We start from the raw sequence: 18,490 nt of genomic DNA, 5'->3' as shown, positions 1-18,490 counted from the left end.
GCAGCAAGAAAATACTACCGTACCACCAGGCTTTTGACCCTGTTTGCTGGGTCATCATCACCTGGGAATTCATCGTGGTCCACTCCCTCGGTTGCCACCCGTGGAGGATTGGGCAGGCAGGCCAAGCCTTCATCGACCCCCCTGCTCGAACCAACGAGTTGTCAAGCTTGAGCCTTGTTCCCCCAACCCTGAAGACGCCCGTATCGGACGCTAGCAAAGGACTTTGCTGGACCTGCCGTTCCTCTGTCTAGACCCCACAGCACCAGCCCCAGCGTCTGGCCTTTCGCTTTTCTCCTCTTCATACCCGCCCTTCTCCAGCTCATTCTGGTCATTCTGCTCGTTCTTGCACCTCCTGCAAACTTGTCCAACTTTTGCTCCTCTTGTGGACGTACCCTGCCTTTCTCCTCTCTTTGATTCTCTTACCTCTCCCCCCTCCTAATTCTTCACCCTATCCCTCCCTCGTCGTCGCCGGTAGTCCTCTCAGCACAATACTTGCACAAGATGGCTGCGCGACCACCGAGAGCGAGCCAACCCCCGCCGCCCGCCTCCAACCGACAGAACGAGTACTTTGTACCGCGAGATGGCATCGACCGCGAGGTGATAACTGCCGATGTCTGTCGCTACCTCGGAAATGATGCCCTTGTACGGCCTGGAGTTTACGAGGTATGCATCGATGTGATGAATTCTGGACGACTAGACGCAAATCTGACAATGTGCAATAGAGTCCACAAACCGGCCAAGTAGTCCAAGGCTACTACATTACAGCCTACAGAAACCTGACAACGGTAAGCATCAGCGAACGCGAACAAGAATATTTTAATACCTGACGGTATGTGCTGACGCAATTCATGGCAGGCTATGATAGAAGACTTGAAGGCAGACTCTGCCCGATGGGATCAAGAAAGGCGACAACAGACGTCGCGTGGCCCGGTCGGAGGTACCCATGCTTCGAGAGATTCACCTGGAGTGTTTATCCAGAAATCTAACTCCCCAGTAGTCCAGTACCGTAACTCGGACACTCATCAGTCTCGCCAGTACTATGGACCTACGGAAGCAGGTGGACAATACCAGGACAATTCCCGTGATTCGTATGACTCTATTCCGAGATACCCGGGAACTGGATCTGCAGGCTACACGGGAGCTTCAGGTTACCAAGCTCCATCCTACGGTGGAAACCAAGGTGGTGGGTATGGCCAACCGGGATACACAACTTCCCAACAACAACAACAGCAGCAGCAACAGCAGTTCTCTCCAGGTCCCATGGATGTATCATATTCAGGAAGCGCTCCCATTGCGCAAGCAGGCTTTAGCCAGCCAACTGCTGACCGGCCTTACCAACAGATGGGTGCCAATATGGCTGCTAGAGGCAGCGACACCGTCATGTACGGTAGTGACAACGCATATCCATCAGGCCCAAGAGGAGTTCCCGTAACAACTATTGCCCAACAGGGCCGGCCAACTTATGTGACAGCAGGAGCACCTGGTAATGTGCCGGGCTTCCCACCCACAGGTACCGCAGGCGGTTACTACCAGCAGGCTCCGGCCGCTTCATCGCAATTCGTGCCATCCGATTCAAGAGATCCCTTCTACGGACGCGGTAAGTATACTAGCAATCAGAATTTTGCGGCTTGATCTGATTTCTTAGCTTCGCCCGCAGGCAACCCATCCTATGGAACATCGCACGATTCCCAGTATGACACAAATCCTGCTCCCCGCACATCTGCTCCTCCTTCAAGTACTCAAATGGCAACCAGTGGATCTTCACGCCATGTCAGCCGGGATAGCGTGGAACGTAGCGACCGCCACAGAGATTCCAGGCACCCTCACCGCAGGCAGTAAGCATCCTGCCAACCTTACAACCACGATGGATTTTGCTGGAAGCGAGACGACCGTCTTGCTCGTGAACTGGAATTATTGTTCATTTGCATTGCCCCGTGGATTTTTGGAACCTGCTCCTCACCGCTTGGTGCTTCCTGGATCAAAAAAAAATAACTGGATATACCCGCACACGAGACTCAGATGAGTACTCAGGAGGTGCAAGTTTGCATTCTTCCATGATACCAAGGGATACTACTGGCCCCTCTTATCGGATGATTCACGCCTTTCACCTCTTCTGGATATCGCCATTTTCTCTCAATACTGCTCTTTTCTCCTGGATCCTAACCAGATCGGACACGGCGCAAATGGATTGCTACGACTTGCATACGGATGGGTCGAATTATTGATGATTTTTTCCCCATCATTGTTACTTTACGACGTTGGGCCTGCTCTGCATTATACCAGACCAAGGATATGGCGCGAGAAAAGGACCGTCTCATTTGATTCATGAACTTGATCATTATTACCCGGCCGCCTTGCTGTTCCGGACTTGGCCAGAAAAACGTGGGAGGTCATCTGTCATGCGCTTTCTCATCTTCATGTCCATTCATGTTTTTCTTTTTGGTTCCACTGCGGTAGGCGCGAGAAAGAATGGAGAGAGACCATTCTAGGGTCATTTACTAATAGAGAAAGGCCCAAGTCCGGACAGCAAGGTCAGTACAGGACGGAGTGTATATATATCCCTTCTGAAAGGATCATTTCAACAACCCACATATCTCTTCCATGGCTCTCCACACTTGGCTATTTCCTTTCTTCTTTTTCTTTTCTCTTCCTCACTGCTAATAGACAGCTATTCATTTACTCCTGGATCACCACTCAAGGACATTCCACTAGGACACCGCTTTACTGGACAATCTACTCCAAATGGCCACATTGGGACTCCTGGAACAAGCACACAGACCTGGAATTTCATCCTTCATCAAGCCCAGTAGCAAAAGGACTCCACCCCTAAGGATTACCTGTCGATGGATGGCAGCAGCCGCTGTCAAACCATGATGCAGCCGCTCATGGTAGGACTCCTGGACAACCAGTTGTAAAGCTCTGCCACCGGCACCTTTCTCATGGTCATAGATATTTGCGCTTTTGCGCATTTGTTGTAAGTCTTGAGGTGTCCTCTATCTTGCCGGGCTTGGCGTTCAATCATGCCATTTCGAAACGAGGACACTCCACGTCTTCTGGATTTTTCACAGTGCACCCACCCATGATGGCATCGACTCTTGATCAAATTTGGATTCTTTTCAACCATTCATATTCCTGAGCCTCGAACTCGCCTGGCCTCCGTCTAGGACAATCGACCCATGTCTACCCATGGAGGATTTCACTTTATTGACTCTTCTGATCCGTCGGGACACTGGCCCTTTGCTCTTGTATTCACTACACCACTGTTCCAGGATCCCGAAGACCTCACTGGATAAATGTGGACAAACCTAGAGACTATCGACCCTATGAATATGCGTCGTTGCCACGAGATGTGGAATATGGACTGCAATAAAAAACCTCGACCTTTATTGTTTTCGCCCTGTTTCATCCTCATGCCGGACCCAGGACAGACATCATCCATCCCGGCCAATCCCGGATCGCCAAATCTGATCACAAGATATTTGGACGTTTGTACTGTGAAGGATCGAAGAAGGGGGGTCTTGTTTAGAGGAAGAACATGTATACGGACTATTTTGATGTAGTGGTGGTGTTCAATTTCAAGGGATGATTACTATGTACTCTGATTTGTGGACTCAATATGCATACTTGCTTTGTGATGGTCTAGAATGCCTTTTCCCATGCGCAATCCATGATTGAGCCAACCCGGCGAGCCGACGAGTCACTCGGTGGGCGAATGCTTCAAATATTCCAGAATGGAGCTAACCTCTCTGGTGTATATCAGTTCGGTGAGCCGAATGAGGAACAAATTCTGCCTTGCTGCTAAGTACTGAGTATCTACGGCACAAGATATGTCGGCTGCCCGGAGGAAGGTGTACCAGCAATCTCCAGATTTGTACCATGTGCCATATATCGTGAAGCTGTCTCCTTTTGTTCATACACAATGCTTTCATGTTGGTCAGGTTGGCCGCCGCCAGTTATTAAATGCACATGTGTCATCCTACCTACCCACGTGTGAGGGGTTCGAAGGAGGTGGTCCACGTGACATGCGACATCCCAAGGAATGAGCTTCCTTGAATCATAAGATAATAATAACAATAAGCATACATTAAGTTGATGTGCGCTCCCAAGATAATTAAGAGTGAGTATTCTATGAATTTAAGCATAAATGTTTTCCAGAATGAGCATTGACTGCCGACCGACCCCTGATTATTCTGCACAATTGGCGTTTCATTTTTGAACAGAAAAAACAAATCGTGGAGAATCAATCCGTGATGAATGAATGGGTCGGGTCTTTGGACAGCCGCGGGGTAAAAACCCATCAGGATATTCCCCCCCCCCTCTGGAGCCCAATTTGAGAGGCACGTCAAATGGTTGACTTCTAATCCGTACGTAGAGGCTTTTGGATACTGCATCCTTTTTTTTTCTTGTTCCCCTCCTTCCAGCTCGTCAGTCGCATGAGACGACCAATGTGCGAACATGGTTAAAATGAGGCGGTAGGAAGGTTCGGTCCGTACTCGGCACCAAGAAGGACTGTACATAGAATTGATGCATGGCTGCGTCCACGGGTGTGTGTGTGTGCGCGCGCGCATCTTCTTTGCCTAGAACCCTCTACTGCTCACACGTTTCTTGATTGTGACGTATTGACCCTCTTTGCTGGGTGTGTATGTGTGTGACACCAGAGTCCCAGACTGTCGGATCTTGCTGATCAGATATGCAAAGTTTGGGGCAAGCGATGATCGATGAATAGTAGCCATGTATGGCCATGATTGTCATGAAAACAAAGATACATATTTCCTATAAGCTTTTTATTCGCCGTTAGATCCCATGATCGACCAAAGAAAATCGGATGAAACGACAGTATTATGCTACACTGGACTTGCATGGAATCTAGTGCACATATAAACGGCCTGGGGGAGGATAGCCAGAGAGAGACATATTTTATATCAAGCAATGTGTAGGAAAAGACATCATCAACCAGCAAACACAGATGGTAGGCAGTAATATTCCGTACATCAAACCCACATACGATTTTACACAGTTAAACATCAGAAATACCCTGCTAGCGAACTGAGAGGAGACCCTACTTGCTTCTCTGGCTCCAAGGTACCTGTTTAGCCCCGCGGACAGATTTGGATTGACAAGCAGTCAAAGTTTTAGCTCAGGAGGGTTTCTCAATGGATGATGGGTTTTCGGCAGCCTGGCGTTGGCGCCATGGGCAGAGAGAGGGACCCCCTGCTGGTTATGGTTGGTCCCTGGATCTTTTCTTCCCCCCTCTCCTCTGTGCACTGCACTCTTTTTACTCTGGCTGGCCTTATAGCATTGGGCAAGGTGCCCCAGTACTTCAGTGCCAGCCATGTCTTTGACTCAGTACGTACATGTTTTTCTTGACAGCCCACAGACCATGAGAAACCTGGTTGCATAACCCACCGCAATTATTCAATTTTAGTAATCTTGTGAGGGGCACAAGCACACGCGATCTAGTCTTCGAAAGAAAAAAGTACATACGTCCACAGTAGGAAACAACCAACCTATTATGCAGGACGTTTGGAATAAAACAAGAGAATGGCGAGACGACAATTACATTGCCAATCGTTGCTGCGGAAGAGTAGTCCCATTGATGTTTATTGCCAAGGGAAATCGACGTGCTCATGGTGTTGACACAATCTATGCCTGCTTCCGTGCCAATTTTTTATCCCTTCCCTTTCTAATACCAGCCCTTCTTGAGAGCCACGGCAGCAATAAAATACATTAGCTACCGTCTAGCAATCCTGATGGAATGAGCCAGCCCGGCCGGCGTACGTTTGGTCTCCCACATAACTGTCAGGTGCATTGAGCGATTGCGATCGATACCCTGATCCTATCCACCCACTAACTAGCAATGTAATTATAATCCCATGCCGGGCCCTGTGAAACTCTGAAACAATCTTTTAAAGATGCCTATGGCCGCGCATTGGCCAGGACAGTGAATAATCGGGAGAGCACCAGCAAACCAGGCACAGACTGCCCAAAAAAAAGACTGGGGAGGAAGAAAAAAAAAACATCACACCTCCGCGCCTGACTGACTGACAGGGCGTCCACCCACCAGTAGTCCAAAGTCCAAGTCCAACCCACCGTCACCGACTTTGACTGCCCCGCCATTTTTTTCGACTGGCAGAAAACCAGATACGTACCTTCCTACCGCACCTGGCTACCTGATTTCAGATGCCCATAACATAAATTTCGAGCTGAACCACACCTAAACCACAAGCCTCCGCCTCGACACCTCATCGACGAAACCCCGTCAAAGGGCAATCCTCGCTGCATTGTTTTTCTCCCGTATCACTCAGCTGGTGCCCGTATATCTTAGACGGCCAGGATGAATGCAGAGGCTATCAGGAGTCGCATCGTCGCGACCCTGTCCCCGGAGACCAACGTGCGACGGGCTGCCGAGTTGGAGCTGAAGCAGGTATGTGGGATGGTGCTTGTTGATCCATGATGATGCTTTTGTTGTTGTTGACGACTTCATTCTTGATTGTCGTTGCTACCCTCCTCTCCACCTATACCCTCTACCCTCTACCGGCATCGCTCCGGTCCATGCTCACGATGACGGAAACGCTTGCTTACATGTTCTCTCTTTCGTTCAAATATAGGCTGAGTCCCACGCTGGCTTTTGCGACGTTCTTCTCGATATCCTCGCCAACGAGACAGAAGATGCTGTCAGGCTATCATGTACGTAACATGCAATTGCACCATCATGTCTGGCTATCTAGCCTCCCGCACACGCACCCACGCACGCGCTGCCCGTCCCGTCCTCTACGCTCTGCTACATTAAGCCGACACACTTCACGCATAACACATGGCTATTACCCTCGCATTCACACGCACATTGTTGACATATCTCCCGTAACAAATAGCCGTCATTTACCTCAAGAACCGAACGAATCGTGCGTGGGCAAAAAGCGACCACTGGCCCGATGAGCCAGTTCTAGCCGAAGATGAAAAGCAGAGATTTCGCGACCGCATCTTGCCCATTCTGGCCGCCTCGCATGGCCCCGTCCGCCAGCAGCTTCTGCAGATGATCCAGCGCATCCTGCATTTTGATTTCCCAGGAAAGTGGCCCAGCTTCCTCGACGTCACCCTGCAACTACTCCACGCCGACACCGCGCCTGCTGTCCTGGCTGGTCTGCAGTGCTTACTCGTCACTTGCCGCGCCTACCGCTTCAAGGGCAACCAGGACCCCAGCAAGAACGAGTTTGAGAAGATTGTTGAGGCCAGCTTCCCTCGCCTTTTGCAAGTATGCAACGAGCTGGTTGGTCAGGATAGCGAAGAGGCTGGTGAGATGCTTCACATTGCCCTCAAGGCTTACAAGCATGCCACATGGGTAAGGCAAACCCCCAAATCTGCTCGTATGTGCGTTGCCCGCTAACACAGAACCAGCTGGAATTGCCCAGCTTTCTCAGACAACGCGACGTCAACATTGGCTGGTGTACAGTATTTCTCCACACGATTTCCAAGGCCGCACCTCCCGCGGCCATGTCGGACGATTTAGATGAGAGAGAGCGCCACCACTGGTGGAAGGCCAAGAAGTGGGCTTACTTCAACCTGAACCGTCTTTGGATCCGACATGGCAACCCGACTGCCGTCTCGACGCAGAGTGAGGAGCTCAAGGCCTTTGCCAAGGATTTTACAAACACGATCGCACCTGAAATTATGAAGCACTATCTCCAGGAGGTTGAGAAATGGGTTGCCAAGACTGCCTGGCTCAGCAAGCCTTGTCTGTCCTACACTCTCGTCTTCCTTGACGAATGTTGCCGACCCAAGGAGATGTGGGCTCACCTGAAGCCGCACTTGACCAATCTAGTTACCCACCTAGTGTTCCCCGTCCTGTGCCTTACTTCGGAGGACGTTGAGAAGTTCGAGGACGAGCCCGAAGAGTACCTACACCGAAAACTGAGTTTCTACGAAGAAGTCTCGTCACCCGATGTGGCTGCTACGAACTTCCTGGTCACTTTGACCAAGGTCAGGAGAAAGCAGACGTTCGAGTTGTTGCAATTCATCAACAGTGTGGTCAATGAATATGAGGCTGCTGCTGCGGATGCGAAGAACCACATCGCCAAGGAGGGTGCCCTGCGCATGATCGGCACCCTGGCACCAGTCCTCCTCGGCAAGAAGAGCCCGATTGCGGATCAGGTCGAGTACTTCCTCGTGCGATACGTTTTCCCCGACTTCAAGAGCACACAGGGATATCTTCGCGCCAGAGCCTGCGATACTATTGAGAAGTTTGAACAACTGAACTTTAAGGACCAGAACAACTTGCTTATAATCTACCGCCACATTCTGGATTGTATGGCCGATACGGACCTGCCCGTCCGCGTCACGGCTGCTTTGGCTCTGCAGCCTCTCATCAGACATGATACGATTCGAATCAGCATGCAGCAAAGTATTCCTACCATCATGCAGCAACTGCTGAAATTGGCCAATGAGTGCGACATTGACGCACTGGCTAACGTGATGGAGGACTTCGTTGAGGTATTTGCTGCCGAACTGACTCCATTTGCCGTGGCTCTGAGCGAGCAACTGAGAGATACGTATCTGCGCATCGTCCGTGAACTCTTGGACAAGAACGCCGCCAAGGGTGACGATGATGAGTATGGTGACTACCTGGACGATAAGAGCATCACTGCGCTTGGTGTTTTGCAGACTATCGGCACCTTGATCCTGACTCTGGAGAGCACACCAGATGTTCTCCTCCACATTGAAGCAGTGCTTATGCCAGTCATTGAGATCACCTTGGAGAACAAGCTTTATGGTAAGCATCTGCCCATTTACCATGTTTGACCACTTACTGATCTATCCCTTTAGACCTGTACAACGAAGTATTTGAAATCATTGACTCGTGCACATTCGCTGCCAAGAGCATTTCGCCCACCATGTGGCAAGCTTTCGAATTGATCCACCGCACATTCAAGTCCGGTGCCGAGCTCTATCTCGAGGACATGCTCCCAGCACTGGACAACTTTGTGCAGTACGGTGCTCCCCATCTTGCACAGAAGCCCGAATATGTCAATGCACTGTTCGGCATGGTTCAGGATCTTTTCGACGACCCTAAGGTGGGTGGCGTCGATCGTATTTGCGCTTGCAAGCTGGCCGAGGCTATCATGCTCAGCCTGCGTGGTCACATCGACCAATGCGTTAGTGGCTTCATTTCCATGGCCATGGCGGTTCTCAACGGACACGAGATCAAAGTCAAGTCCTACAAGATCCACTTGATGGAAATGATCATCAACGCTATCTACTACAACCCTGTCCTGGCGCTGCATGTGCTCGAAAGCAACGGATGGACAAACAAGTTCTTCAGCTTGTGGTTTGGCAACATGGATGCATTCAGCCGAGTGCACGACAAGAAGCTCTGCATTGTTGCCATTGTTGCTCTGCTTCAACTCAACCCCGACCAGATTCCTCAGAGCGTACAAACTGGCTGGCCAAGACTACTTCAAGGCGTAACGATTCTCTTCCGGACGTTGCCGAGCGCAATGAAGAACAGAGACGATGCATTGAAGGATGATTACACCTATGATGCTGGCAGTTACGATTATGATGACGAAGACGAGTGGGCTGAGGAGGATACCAACTGGCAGTTGGAGGAGAAGCCCGAGGAAGAGCCCCAAGAAGGCCGTGACGAGAGCACAGCCTATCTGGAGTTCCTCAATGAGGAGGCTGCGAAATTCAGCCGCCTGGAAAACCAGTACCGGGATGCCGAAGACTCTGATGATGACCTCGGTGAGGACAGTGTTCTGCTCGAGTCTCCGCTCGATAAGCTTGAACCCTATCAGCTTTTCAGACTTGCATTGTTGAGTAAGTTTCATGTGTCCGATACCATTCCCTGTCAGATTGACGCTAACAAGGCTACAGAATTGCAACAGGAGCAACCACAGCTCTACGGAACACTTACTGCACCGCTTACGGCTGATGACCAGGCCGTCATCCAGAGCGCAGTTCACCAAGCAGAAGTCAATGAACAGGCTGCTATCCAGCTTGCGGCACAAGCAGCACAGAACCCTCAAGGTCTCCCAGCTAACGGAGGAGTAAATTAGCAGCAGCCGTCCTCTGAGCCTTCACGTTCGAGGGTTACGCAACGGCTCACTCCGCGGCTCGCCGCTCTGCGGGTTCGAATTTGGGAACGTCATCTACTGATGAGTTGGACATCGAGTTCGACGAAGGAAACTGGGCATTAGTTTCTCGCAATTGGCACCTGGACGATTAAAAGAGTTGGTGGTTTTTGGGTAGCGCTACGTAGCATATTACTTGACATTCGATATGCAGGAATGGTCAAGATAGGAACTAGAACATGGGTGGAACGTCGAGAACTTTGTGGCCGGATAAGCGGTGCACGGCTCTGTTCAAGGTGCTCGAGAGTGTGATGCCATGAATCTATGACAGCTCCAGAACGGATAAATGAGTCAACCAATGAATGACGAAAGAGATGTCGGGGGAAGGAAGAAAGAATTAGAACGTGCGAACGCAAATATCCCAAACCGACGATGAAATGTACTTGATTTGCAACAACTCAGTGGCCTTGGTGTTGGCCAGTCTTTTGAGCTTTGTGACGGTGAATGAGACTTTTTTGACGATATTGATGACCTACTTGCAAGTGCTAAACGTGGGCTGGCAGACAAATTCAAACATATCAACGTATGTGTTATATCTGTGCCTGTTGGAGTATACCTAGATTTGATACAATATGCGTTCGTTGTACGTCATCGGGATTTCCATGTCGGCCAACACGACCTAGCATTATGGACCTATGGACCACAGACAGTCTTTGCCATAACTCGCCGAGGTGCAGGGCAATTTGGTGCTGTAGGATTCAGTACCCGGGAGGTTTAGCGGGCTCTTAGTGCACCCAACCATTGGCGATCCCCGCTTCAGCCAGTCAGCGGTCTGTGGGCTGGCTCCATGCTTCTTCTAACTTGACAATCTATCTTATGTTTTTGCAAAATGCAATTCATCAAACGGTTGCTGGAATGATCCTTTTCTGAAAATTGTCTCTCTGCTCTATCGTCGCTGCCGTATTATCATGATATCTCAGCCCTGAATACTTTGCTACAAGTGATGATAGTATTCTGCCGAACATCGTTATTGTGTCTTGCTCTCCAACTTGTATTCCTTTCATCCGCATACTAGGTACCTACCGCCGCCCTGTACTTGGCCGAGAATCCAGGGCACTGCACGCTTAGTCAAGAGCCAAGCAAAAGCTTTCCTAGAGACTTTGGACCCAAGCTGCCCGCCGGCCTACCAAAGGAGTAGGAGGTGGGTTACCTACCCGCTTCCCGCCCGGCTCAGTAGCTAGCATAGCCTCCTACCTGTCTGGTCTGCCTCCTTCGAGACGGTAGAGGACGGCAGCGGTGCAAAGCATTATTACTTGACTCGACAACAATCACTTCGACCTCCTTGGTCTGAGGCTCCGCAGTCAGTGATTGATCAAAACATAATGTGAAGAAATCTGCCCGCTATGCCAGACCAAAGGACAACCAAACGACTTGTCATCCTCGTTGACGGAGCAGAATGGCGCCAAGGTGAAGAAGGTTTGTTTGTTTCTGGCTGTGCCCGCACCTCTTGAGCTAGGGGATTCAGATTGCTGATTACCGCAGCGCACCACAACCCTTCCAGCATCTCTAGGCTGCATAGTCTCGTGACTGATGGACCCACGGATGGCTCTTCGGATGAGGGGGTGTTGCAGGTCAAGAAGTATTATTCTTGCATTGGTAAAGCGCCCAGCCTGGCCGACAAGTTCAAGTCCAAGGTACCTGGCGACGACACCGACGACAAGATCAAGCTGATCACACGGGATATATGCTCCGTCCTGGAGTCTCCGGAGGATGAGGTCTATCTCTTCGGGTCCGGTCATGGCTCATTCGTTGCTCGTGCCGTTGCTGGTGTCATGCATCACATGGGATTACCGAAAAGAGAGTCCCTTAACCGATTCGACGACCTCTTTGACTGTACTTGCGCTCTACAAAAAGCATGGGCGGAAGATGACAGTCGCAATGGCCCAAGGCTAATGAGCACACTTCAAGCCCATACATTGGGTGCACCGCGGATACGCTTCATGGGACTGTTGGACAGCCTCAAGACGACCGGGACAACCACTGTATACGACACGTCCTATGTCTCTTCTATCGCGCATCTCCGCGTCGCCTTGGCCTTGAATGAAAATCGCTCCAGCAAGGCGGCCCAGCTGCTCGAGATCGGCAAGTCCATGGACATGACTGCCCACTCCTTTGTGCAAGCATGGTTCATTGGCTCTGTTGATGACATGTGCGGCGGCGTGTTACACGACGGCTTGTCACTCTATCCATTGCAATGGATGCTGATTGAAGCCATGAGGACGGGACTCTACATCTCGGGTTCTGGCAATCAGGGGGCAAAGGGCCAGGATCCAATGGCTCTCGTCTTTCCGCAGTACGCCGGCAGCTTGCCAAGCCTGGACGGAAGCGAGGATATCCTTTGGAGCTTCAAATATGTCAACGGTATACAGGTCAGCATGTTCGACTTGCAAACGGTACATGCTATCCCAACAACTTCTGAGGGGGATTCACACAGTCTGAGGCTCGATCATGAATGTTACTCTCATACTCCTAATCGAAAGATATTTGGTTCCAGCGGACTCAAGGGCTGGAACTCTACAGGCATGTTTTGGTCTCATCTTTTGTAGCCACGTCTACTAACCAATATATAGGCGCTTATGGTACGATTATACATCTGTCGGCATTCTGTATTCTCGACAGATTTCCAAAGTACCTTGAGCTCAGTAACTTCAAGCCATTGAAGAAGAATCTAGCAGAGTACCAAGCAAACTGTGTGCTTGACAATGCCACCTCCCTACCGCCATGGCTGCAAGGAATGCAGCTCCAGGCAAGTGGTGTAAAGGCATTTCGTATTCTGGTCTGCGGCAAGACAGGAGTTGGCAAATCAACACTTGTGAAGTGCGAAAGCAGATATCTTACATGGAAGAAAAAAATGTACTTGGTTTATACTCCATGCCGACGTTGGCTCGATTTTTCTTTTACGTTTTGTATTCCTCTCAAATCTTGTAAAGGGGGACAGAACTTTGAAAATGTCTTCCCCTCTGCATATGCTAAACATCTACTGGCAAACAAATGCAGATACGTTAGCATAATACTAATACTTATACTCGTTGGCGAGTTCTCAGATATCTGCCTGGTGCTTTGCACGTCATCGGTATTTCCATGCCCCTTTACAGCTTACCGATGGATGGCCGTTGACGGCGGGTGGCGTAGTGCACAGATACAAAGTACTTCATACAACATCGCAGTTTCCCTGTTTGACAGTATTGAATACATGTATTCTTACCTTTTTAGAGACGGTCATCGACGGTGCATATGTAGAAAAAGGAGTAAAAAGATACAAGGTACTTCATACAACATCGCAGCTTCCCTATCTGTTGATGCTTTGATTCCCGTGGCCAACAACGCAGGATGGCGGCCTCTGCCAGCAATTATCAGAGAAGTGTCCTCATCCGCCATCACCAAAGTGCAAGGTGAAAGCAATTTCACGCTGTAGGTCTAGTACCTCCGATAAACCACCGATTAAACTGTGATATCTCATCCATCTGTTCGACAATATCCACAAGAACACGCCGTTGGTGATCATCAACCGTGGACGAGGCCCGCCATGTGCGGCAACTCAGTTGGGCTGGACCTCCAGCAGTGCACTCGCTGCGGCGAAGTGCGTTCGGCCTCACATTTCACTGCGAAGGACAATCCGGAGCTGAAGACGAAAAAGTGTTTGAGATGCCGTTGCACGCCAGACTATTGTTGCGGTAATTTGACCAATGCAAAGAAGTTCTGCTGTAACTCATCTCCTGCTACAATCCGACTTCTGCAGTACTTCTGGCAGATGATGCTCGTGAGTCTCTCCCATTTCACAAAATACGCTCGCTAACCATGTTATAGCTGTCGATGACCATGTGTGGAGTGCTCCCGTCTGGCACATCGTTGGCCGCTATTGGTCGACGACTGAGCGAGATTGTGTTCACTTCTTCGTCTATCTGTTCATTCGGTTCAAGCAGCGTCGTCCATTCCTTGCTGGTGGCCATCGCTGTTATCGTCTCCTACTTCACTTTTATTGTCCTCATCTTCACTGATTGCCTCGGATACCTGCGAGGCCCTCAACGGGGTCGGATGAGGATTCATATCGCCCGCAAAAAGTCTACTCGGGAGCGCCGGCAGCTTTGTACAACAACTACTTGCAAACGCAGAGAGATATATGGCAGATTGTCATGGCTTTTCGGGACTATCGCAAGCAGGTTATTGGCTGCGAACCGCCACTGGCTCACCTTCTCCAGCTCTCGGAGCAGTGTCGATATTGCTCCGGCATCTTCGTCATCGTTGGCGCCCGTTATTGCAACGTCCTCCCCGTCCCTCACTCCTCAGCGTCTGGTATCATCTTGTCAGCCAGAGTATCACGCTTGGCTTGGTAGTTTACATGATGCATACTCAGATACACCGTCCGGCGCTCATAGAAGCCCTGCCTCCCATGTCGTCCAAATATTTGTGAGGGCCGACGAGCGCACACTTGCCGTGTTGGTAAACGTCGACGATTCTTTTGCTTCATTAGTGGAAAAAATCGCCGCTCGACTTGGACAGTCACTGGAATTTTCGTACCTTGCGTACCACGGCAAGGTTCTTCGTTCTCAATTCGTTCTGCGAGATTACAACATCCAGGATGGGTCTACCCTCGAATTTTTGCCCCGACTGCTTAGTGGTGCTCCAGGCAAAACCAAAGGGAAGAGAACGGCCACTGACGCCAACTTTAGAGACGTACCCGACGACGATGATTCTTGCGATGAATACGTCCCCAGTGACCAGGATGTTAGCGACTCAGATCTTGAGATCGCCGATGACGATGAGTTCCAACCGCTACGTGAATCTGAGGTTTTCGACGCCGTTGGTGATGAAGAAGATGATCAGCTAGAGAGCCAAAGGGGGAAAGAAATTGAGTCACTATTTTACAGGGCTGAGAAGCTAGGTCTTCAACCAGATCCCAGGAAGTTACGGAAGAATAAACAGAGGATGCGACCTCCACGTTCGAAGCCGCGCGAAGATCCGATTATGAAGATCCCCATTGATCGCCTAAAACAAGACCTCAATGACCGCCTTTATAATCTTCTACTTGTGGTAGACAAAAAGTTCAGCAACTTTGATGACATCGTCGACGACAACCCAGTTCAATTTCGAACACAGATAGTCAATCATCTGCTTGGACATCATACACAGTCGACAAACGCTGACGAGATGATACATGTGTTCTCTGCGTATACCGGCCGTGCTTTACGTCTCGATGCATCACCTGTCTCAAGCTCGCTCGAATCAATTTATCACTATGCCGTCGCACCGAGTGGCCACATTGGTTACCATGTTGCGGCTAATACCGTATTGGTAGAGAGTTTTCTCAATTTTACCAAGCGCAATATGTCTATTATGACCCTCCCACTCGCTGCAGAAATCATGCGGACTTGGGATCGTCCGCTACATTGGGATGCCAAAAGAGTCCGCCTTCAATGGCTCGTCAATGCAGCAGCGAACGTGGCAATTCTTCAAGAGAAATATCAATGCCATAGCAAGCATGTACAAAGGCATAAGCAATGGGTTAATACCATCCGGAGAAACCGTGATCCAGCCCTGATGTTGGAAGCTATGCGTACGGGACGGTCGACGAGCACTGACGCCGAGCTTGAGAGATTCCGCAGTACTTTGACAAATTGGGATGGAGTCTTTAGCGGCCATTATTGGACAAGGAAGGGTGATGATGATTTAAGCATTTCGACGGTCAAGGAGACCTTGCTTAAAATCGCCGCCAGTCACGGCCTATCAAAGAAAGAATTTCTCGCATGCTGCACCATAAGCGATGGAAATGATTGGGTATTCTTTCCTTTCACTCCACTAACCGCTAACATGGCGATCGCTATGGGCTGGGACTGGAAAATGCTTCGACGATGGAGTACGCACCGCTTTTTTCGCATCAAGCATTGCAATTATTGGGCGGAAGCATTCGGTATAGCCGAGATTGGTCTATCTCCCGTCAAAATCCTATACTCTTGCGCTCACATCACTTTTGAGCGCATCGCAACGAAGAAGGAACAGTTCTGTCTTGATGGACGAGACTTATCGGATAATTTGGTGCTCAATGAACTGGCCTGCGAAGCGATCGTCGACCGTTTTAACATCCCTATTGTCCCTTGGCAAAAGCATGCTTTTGCAGCTTCGCTCTGCAAAAAGTTTGACCATGGAGTCGAGATGCGGACGGGATTCGGAGACATCGAGGTCGACGATCCTATCTTTGATCCGACGAATTGGAATTCGGCTGCAGAAAAGTGTACAGTTACGATAGACACGATGATGATCAATATGGGCATGGTCGACTTCCATCCAGAAACTTGGAAAACCCTTCCTTTAGTGCTTCGCGATGTTCCCTGGCAGCATCCACTTTGGGATATCGATGACAGTTTGGGAAACCAGGTCTGGGGCCTCTCTGAGACTGTTTGCGGCGCTTTTCCGCCGCATAGAGAATACGACACCTCGATCCTCCTGCCCATCGAGGCCTGGTCTCAAGGGGGTATCGCAATCGATCTCCGTTGTCGCTTCTGTAATATAACTTGCAGCTCTATCGCAGGGCTATTAAGGCATTATCAAGATACCCACAGCCGCCAACGACCCATGCTTTGCAATGCACCAGGCTGTTTTCGAAGGTTTGCAACGGCAAGCGACCTCGACGACCACCGTCTACAAGAGCATACACAAGATGATCAAGATTTGACTGATTATTGGAAGAATCACCTCACTTGTCCATATGGATGCAATGATAACAAACCATGGACTTCTGCGAATAATTGGCACACTCACATGACAAACTTTCATTTCCCTGGCGGCTCAGGGGAATGCCCGGAAGATGGCTGCCATGAGTCCTTTACGAACAAAAAGGCGCTCCACGTTCATCTGGTCATTGATCACAAAGTCATGGAGATACGCAAATTTTGTTCACTATGCCATCTGCCATGGTCGGTGGTGGCTCATGATGGCGATCTTGTGGTCCATGAGAAGGTCCCCCATCGGCACAAATGTGACATCAGTGGATGTCAAAACAGTTTCATTACCAAGATCGATCTAAACTTCCACCTTCTCACAATCCACCCTTCGGCCGAGACTTTACAAAGAGTTTTCAAAGCGAATCGTGGCTTTGTCCCAGCGCGATGTCCATGGTGCGCCGATATTGTAAGTTTTTCTAGTTTGGAAAGACATGTCAAAGATAAGCACATCCCAAAAGTACAATGTATACTTTGCACCGACAAGTTCCGGTCCTACGAAAAGCTTCGCGATCACTTGGCATCACCAATACATGAAATGGTATGGTGTGGTCATTGCCTATGTATCTTTCCGAGCGCAGCAGACCTCGACGAGCACAACACGCGTTGGCACACGGCTATCCAAGCTGTAAATGATGATATGGAAGACAGCCGTTTCCAGGTAAAAGGCTATTGGGATACCAGCGGCGACGGGCTGTGGACGACCCTTGCCGATGGTCGAGAACAATGTGATATCTGTAAATTTTCGCGGGGGATGTGCAACACAAAAAAGTCGAAAACGGCTCATTTGTACGCCAGTCATCGTCCTTGTATAGTCCAAGGCTGTCAATTTCGATGCAGCAGGAACCGCGATATAGATCAGCATCTCGCTGAGCATCCGAAATGCAACGGATGCGATAAACGGTTCCTTGACGATGAAGTTATGGCACTGCACCGCTGTAATGTTATTGAGCCCTGGGTCGGTTTGCCTCCAGATATACAAGCAGTCATCGACGCCACGCCTTTGGAACCACCGGCGCCGATTACTTACAGGCTGTCAAAGGAGACCCCAGAACAGGCAGCGATTGCCCGTAGGTACCTGTCGAGTGCCGTTGATAATCATCAACCAAGCGCGTCTACTACCATACGGACGATCGGAAACACTCGGGTAAATTACCTTACCCTCCGGCCATCATTCGAAAGCAATGCTGACGCTCTTTAGAAAAAAGCTAAAACAGAAAGCGTTCCGCCCGCGTACATACGCCTGAATCACTAGGATCACCAACGCGAAGAAAGGTTCCTCGGCCGCAGAAAACCTTCTGGTCGACGTGGAATACCTCCGGCTAACCATATATCAACTTCATCGCACACAGCCATTTGATAAGCTTCAATTATCTGGCCGTCATTCTCTAGTTAATTTCGGCCACCGATCGTCGCTGAATTTAACAATAGCCACGTCTTTGCTCTTTCACTATACCTTACCACCAATTATTTTGGAATGTCAAAAAGCAAAAGATCATCTAATACTGGGGCCGTCGATTATCACAAATGGTGAGCGGGCATGGTCATAATCGCAACCCGTCTTTGTTTTTTCCAGCTTTGTCGCTATAATTTGCCACAAGAAATTTTGAAATTTCAACGCAGGGTTAGGTAGTCCGACCTCTGACG

General features: G+C 49.8%; 4 protein-coding genes across 4 annotated transcripts; all 4 read left to right on the top strand.

Moving 5' to 3' along the window:
- Window positions 1-501: 501 nt before the first annotated feature.
- Window positions 502-1,839, top strand: PFICI_09730 (uncharacterized protein; the record flags this gene model as incomplete). The annotated part of the gene is made up of 4 exons (XM_007838311.1): window positions 502-663; window positions 723-785; window positions 856-1,597; window positions 1,646-1,839. 4 exons carry the CDS (start codon window positions 502-504, stop codon window positions 1,837-1,839), a joined length of 1,161 nt encoding a protein of 386 aa, XP_007836502.1.
- Window positions 1,840-6,334: 4,495 nt separating this feature from the next.
- On the top strand, window positions 6,335-10,052 carry PFICI_09729 (uncharacterized protein; the record flags this gene model as incomplete). The annotated part of the gene is made up of 6 exons (XM_007838310.1): window positions 6,335-6,424; window positions 6,609-6,687; window positions 6,873-7,339; window positions 7,396-8,767; window positions 8,821-9,813; window positions 9,871-10,052. 6 exons carry the CDS (start codon window positions 6,335-6,337, stop codon window positions 10,050-10,052), a joined length of 3,183 nt encoding a protein of 1,060 aa, XP_007836501.1.
- A 1,418-nt stretch (window positions 10,053-11,470) lies between these two features.
- Window positions 11,471-12,673, top strand: PFICI_09728 (uncharacterized protein; the record flags this gene model as incomplete). The annotated part of the gene is made up of 2 exons (XM_007838309.1): window positions 11,471-11,543; window positions 11,610-12,673. 2 exons carry the CDS (start codon window positions 11,471-11,473, stop codon window positions 12,671-12,673), a joined length of 1,137 nt encoding a protein of 378 aa, XP_007836500.1.
- A 980-nt stretch (window positions 12,674-13,653) lies between these two features.
- On the top strand, window positions 13,654-16,797 carry PFICI_09727 (uncharacterized protein; the record flags this gene model as incomplete). The annotated part of the gene is made up of 3 exons (XM_007838308.1): window positions 13,654-13,887; window positions 13,935-16,626; window positions 16,685-16,797. The coding sequence occupies 3 exons, from the start codon at window positions 13,654-13,656 to the stop codon at window positions 16,795-16,797; spliced, it is 3,039 nt and encodes a 1,012-aa protein (XP_007836499.1).
- Window positions 16,798-18,490: the final 1,693 nt, after the last annotated feature.

Source organism: Pestalotiopsis fici, assembly GCF_000516985.1.
Source record: "Pestalotiopsis fici W106-1 unplaced genomic scaffold PFICI_Scf_7, whole genome shotgun sequence".
In the NCBI taxonomy this organism is placed as follows: domain Eukaryota; kingdom Fungi; phylum Ascomycota; class Sordariomycetes; order Amphisphaeriales; family Sporocadaceae; genus Pestalotiopsis; species Pestalotiopsis fici.
The sequence above is the reverse complement of the archived record's forward strand: the minus strand, read 5'-3'. Positions and strand labels throughout refer to the sequence as shown.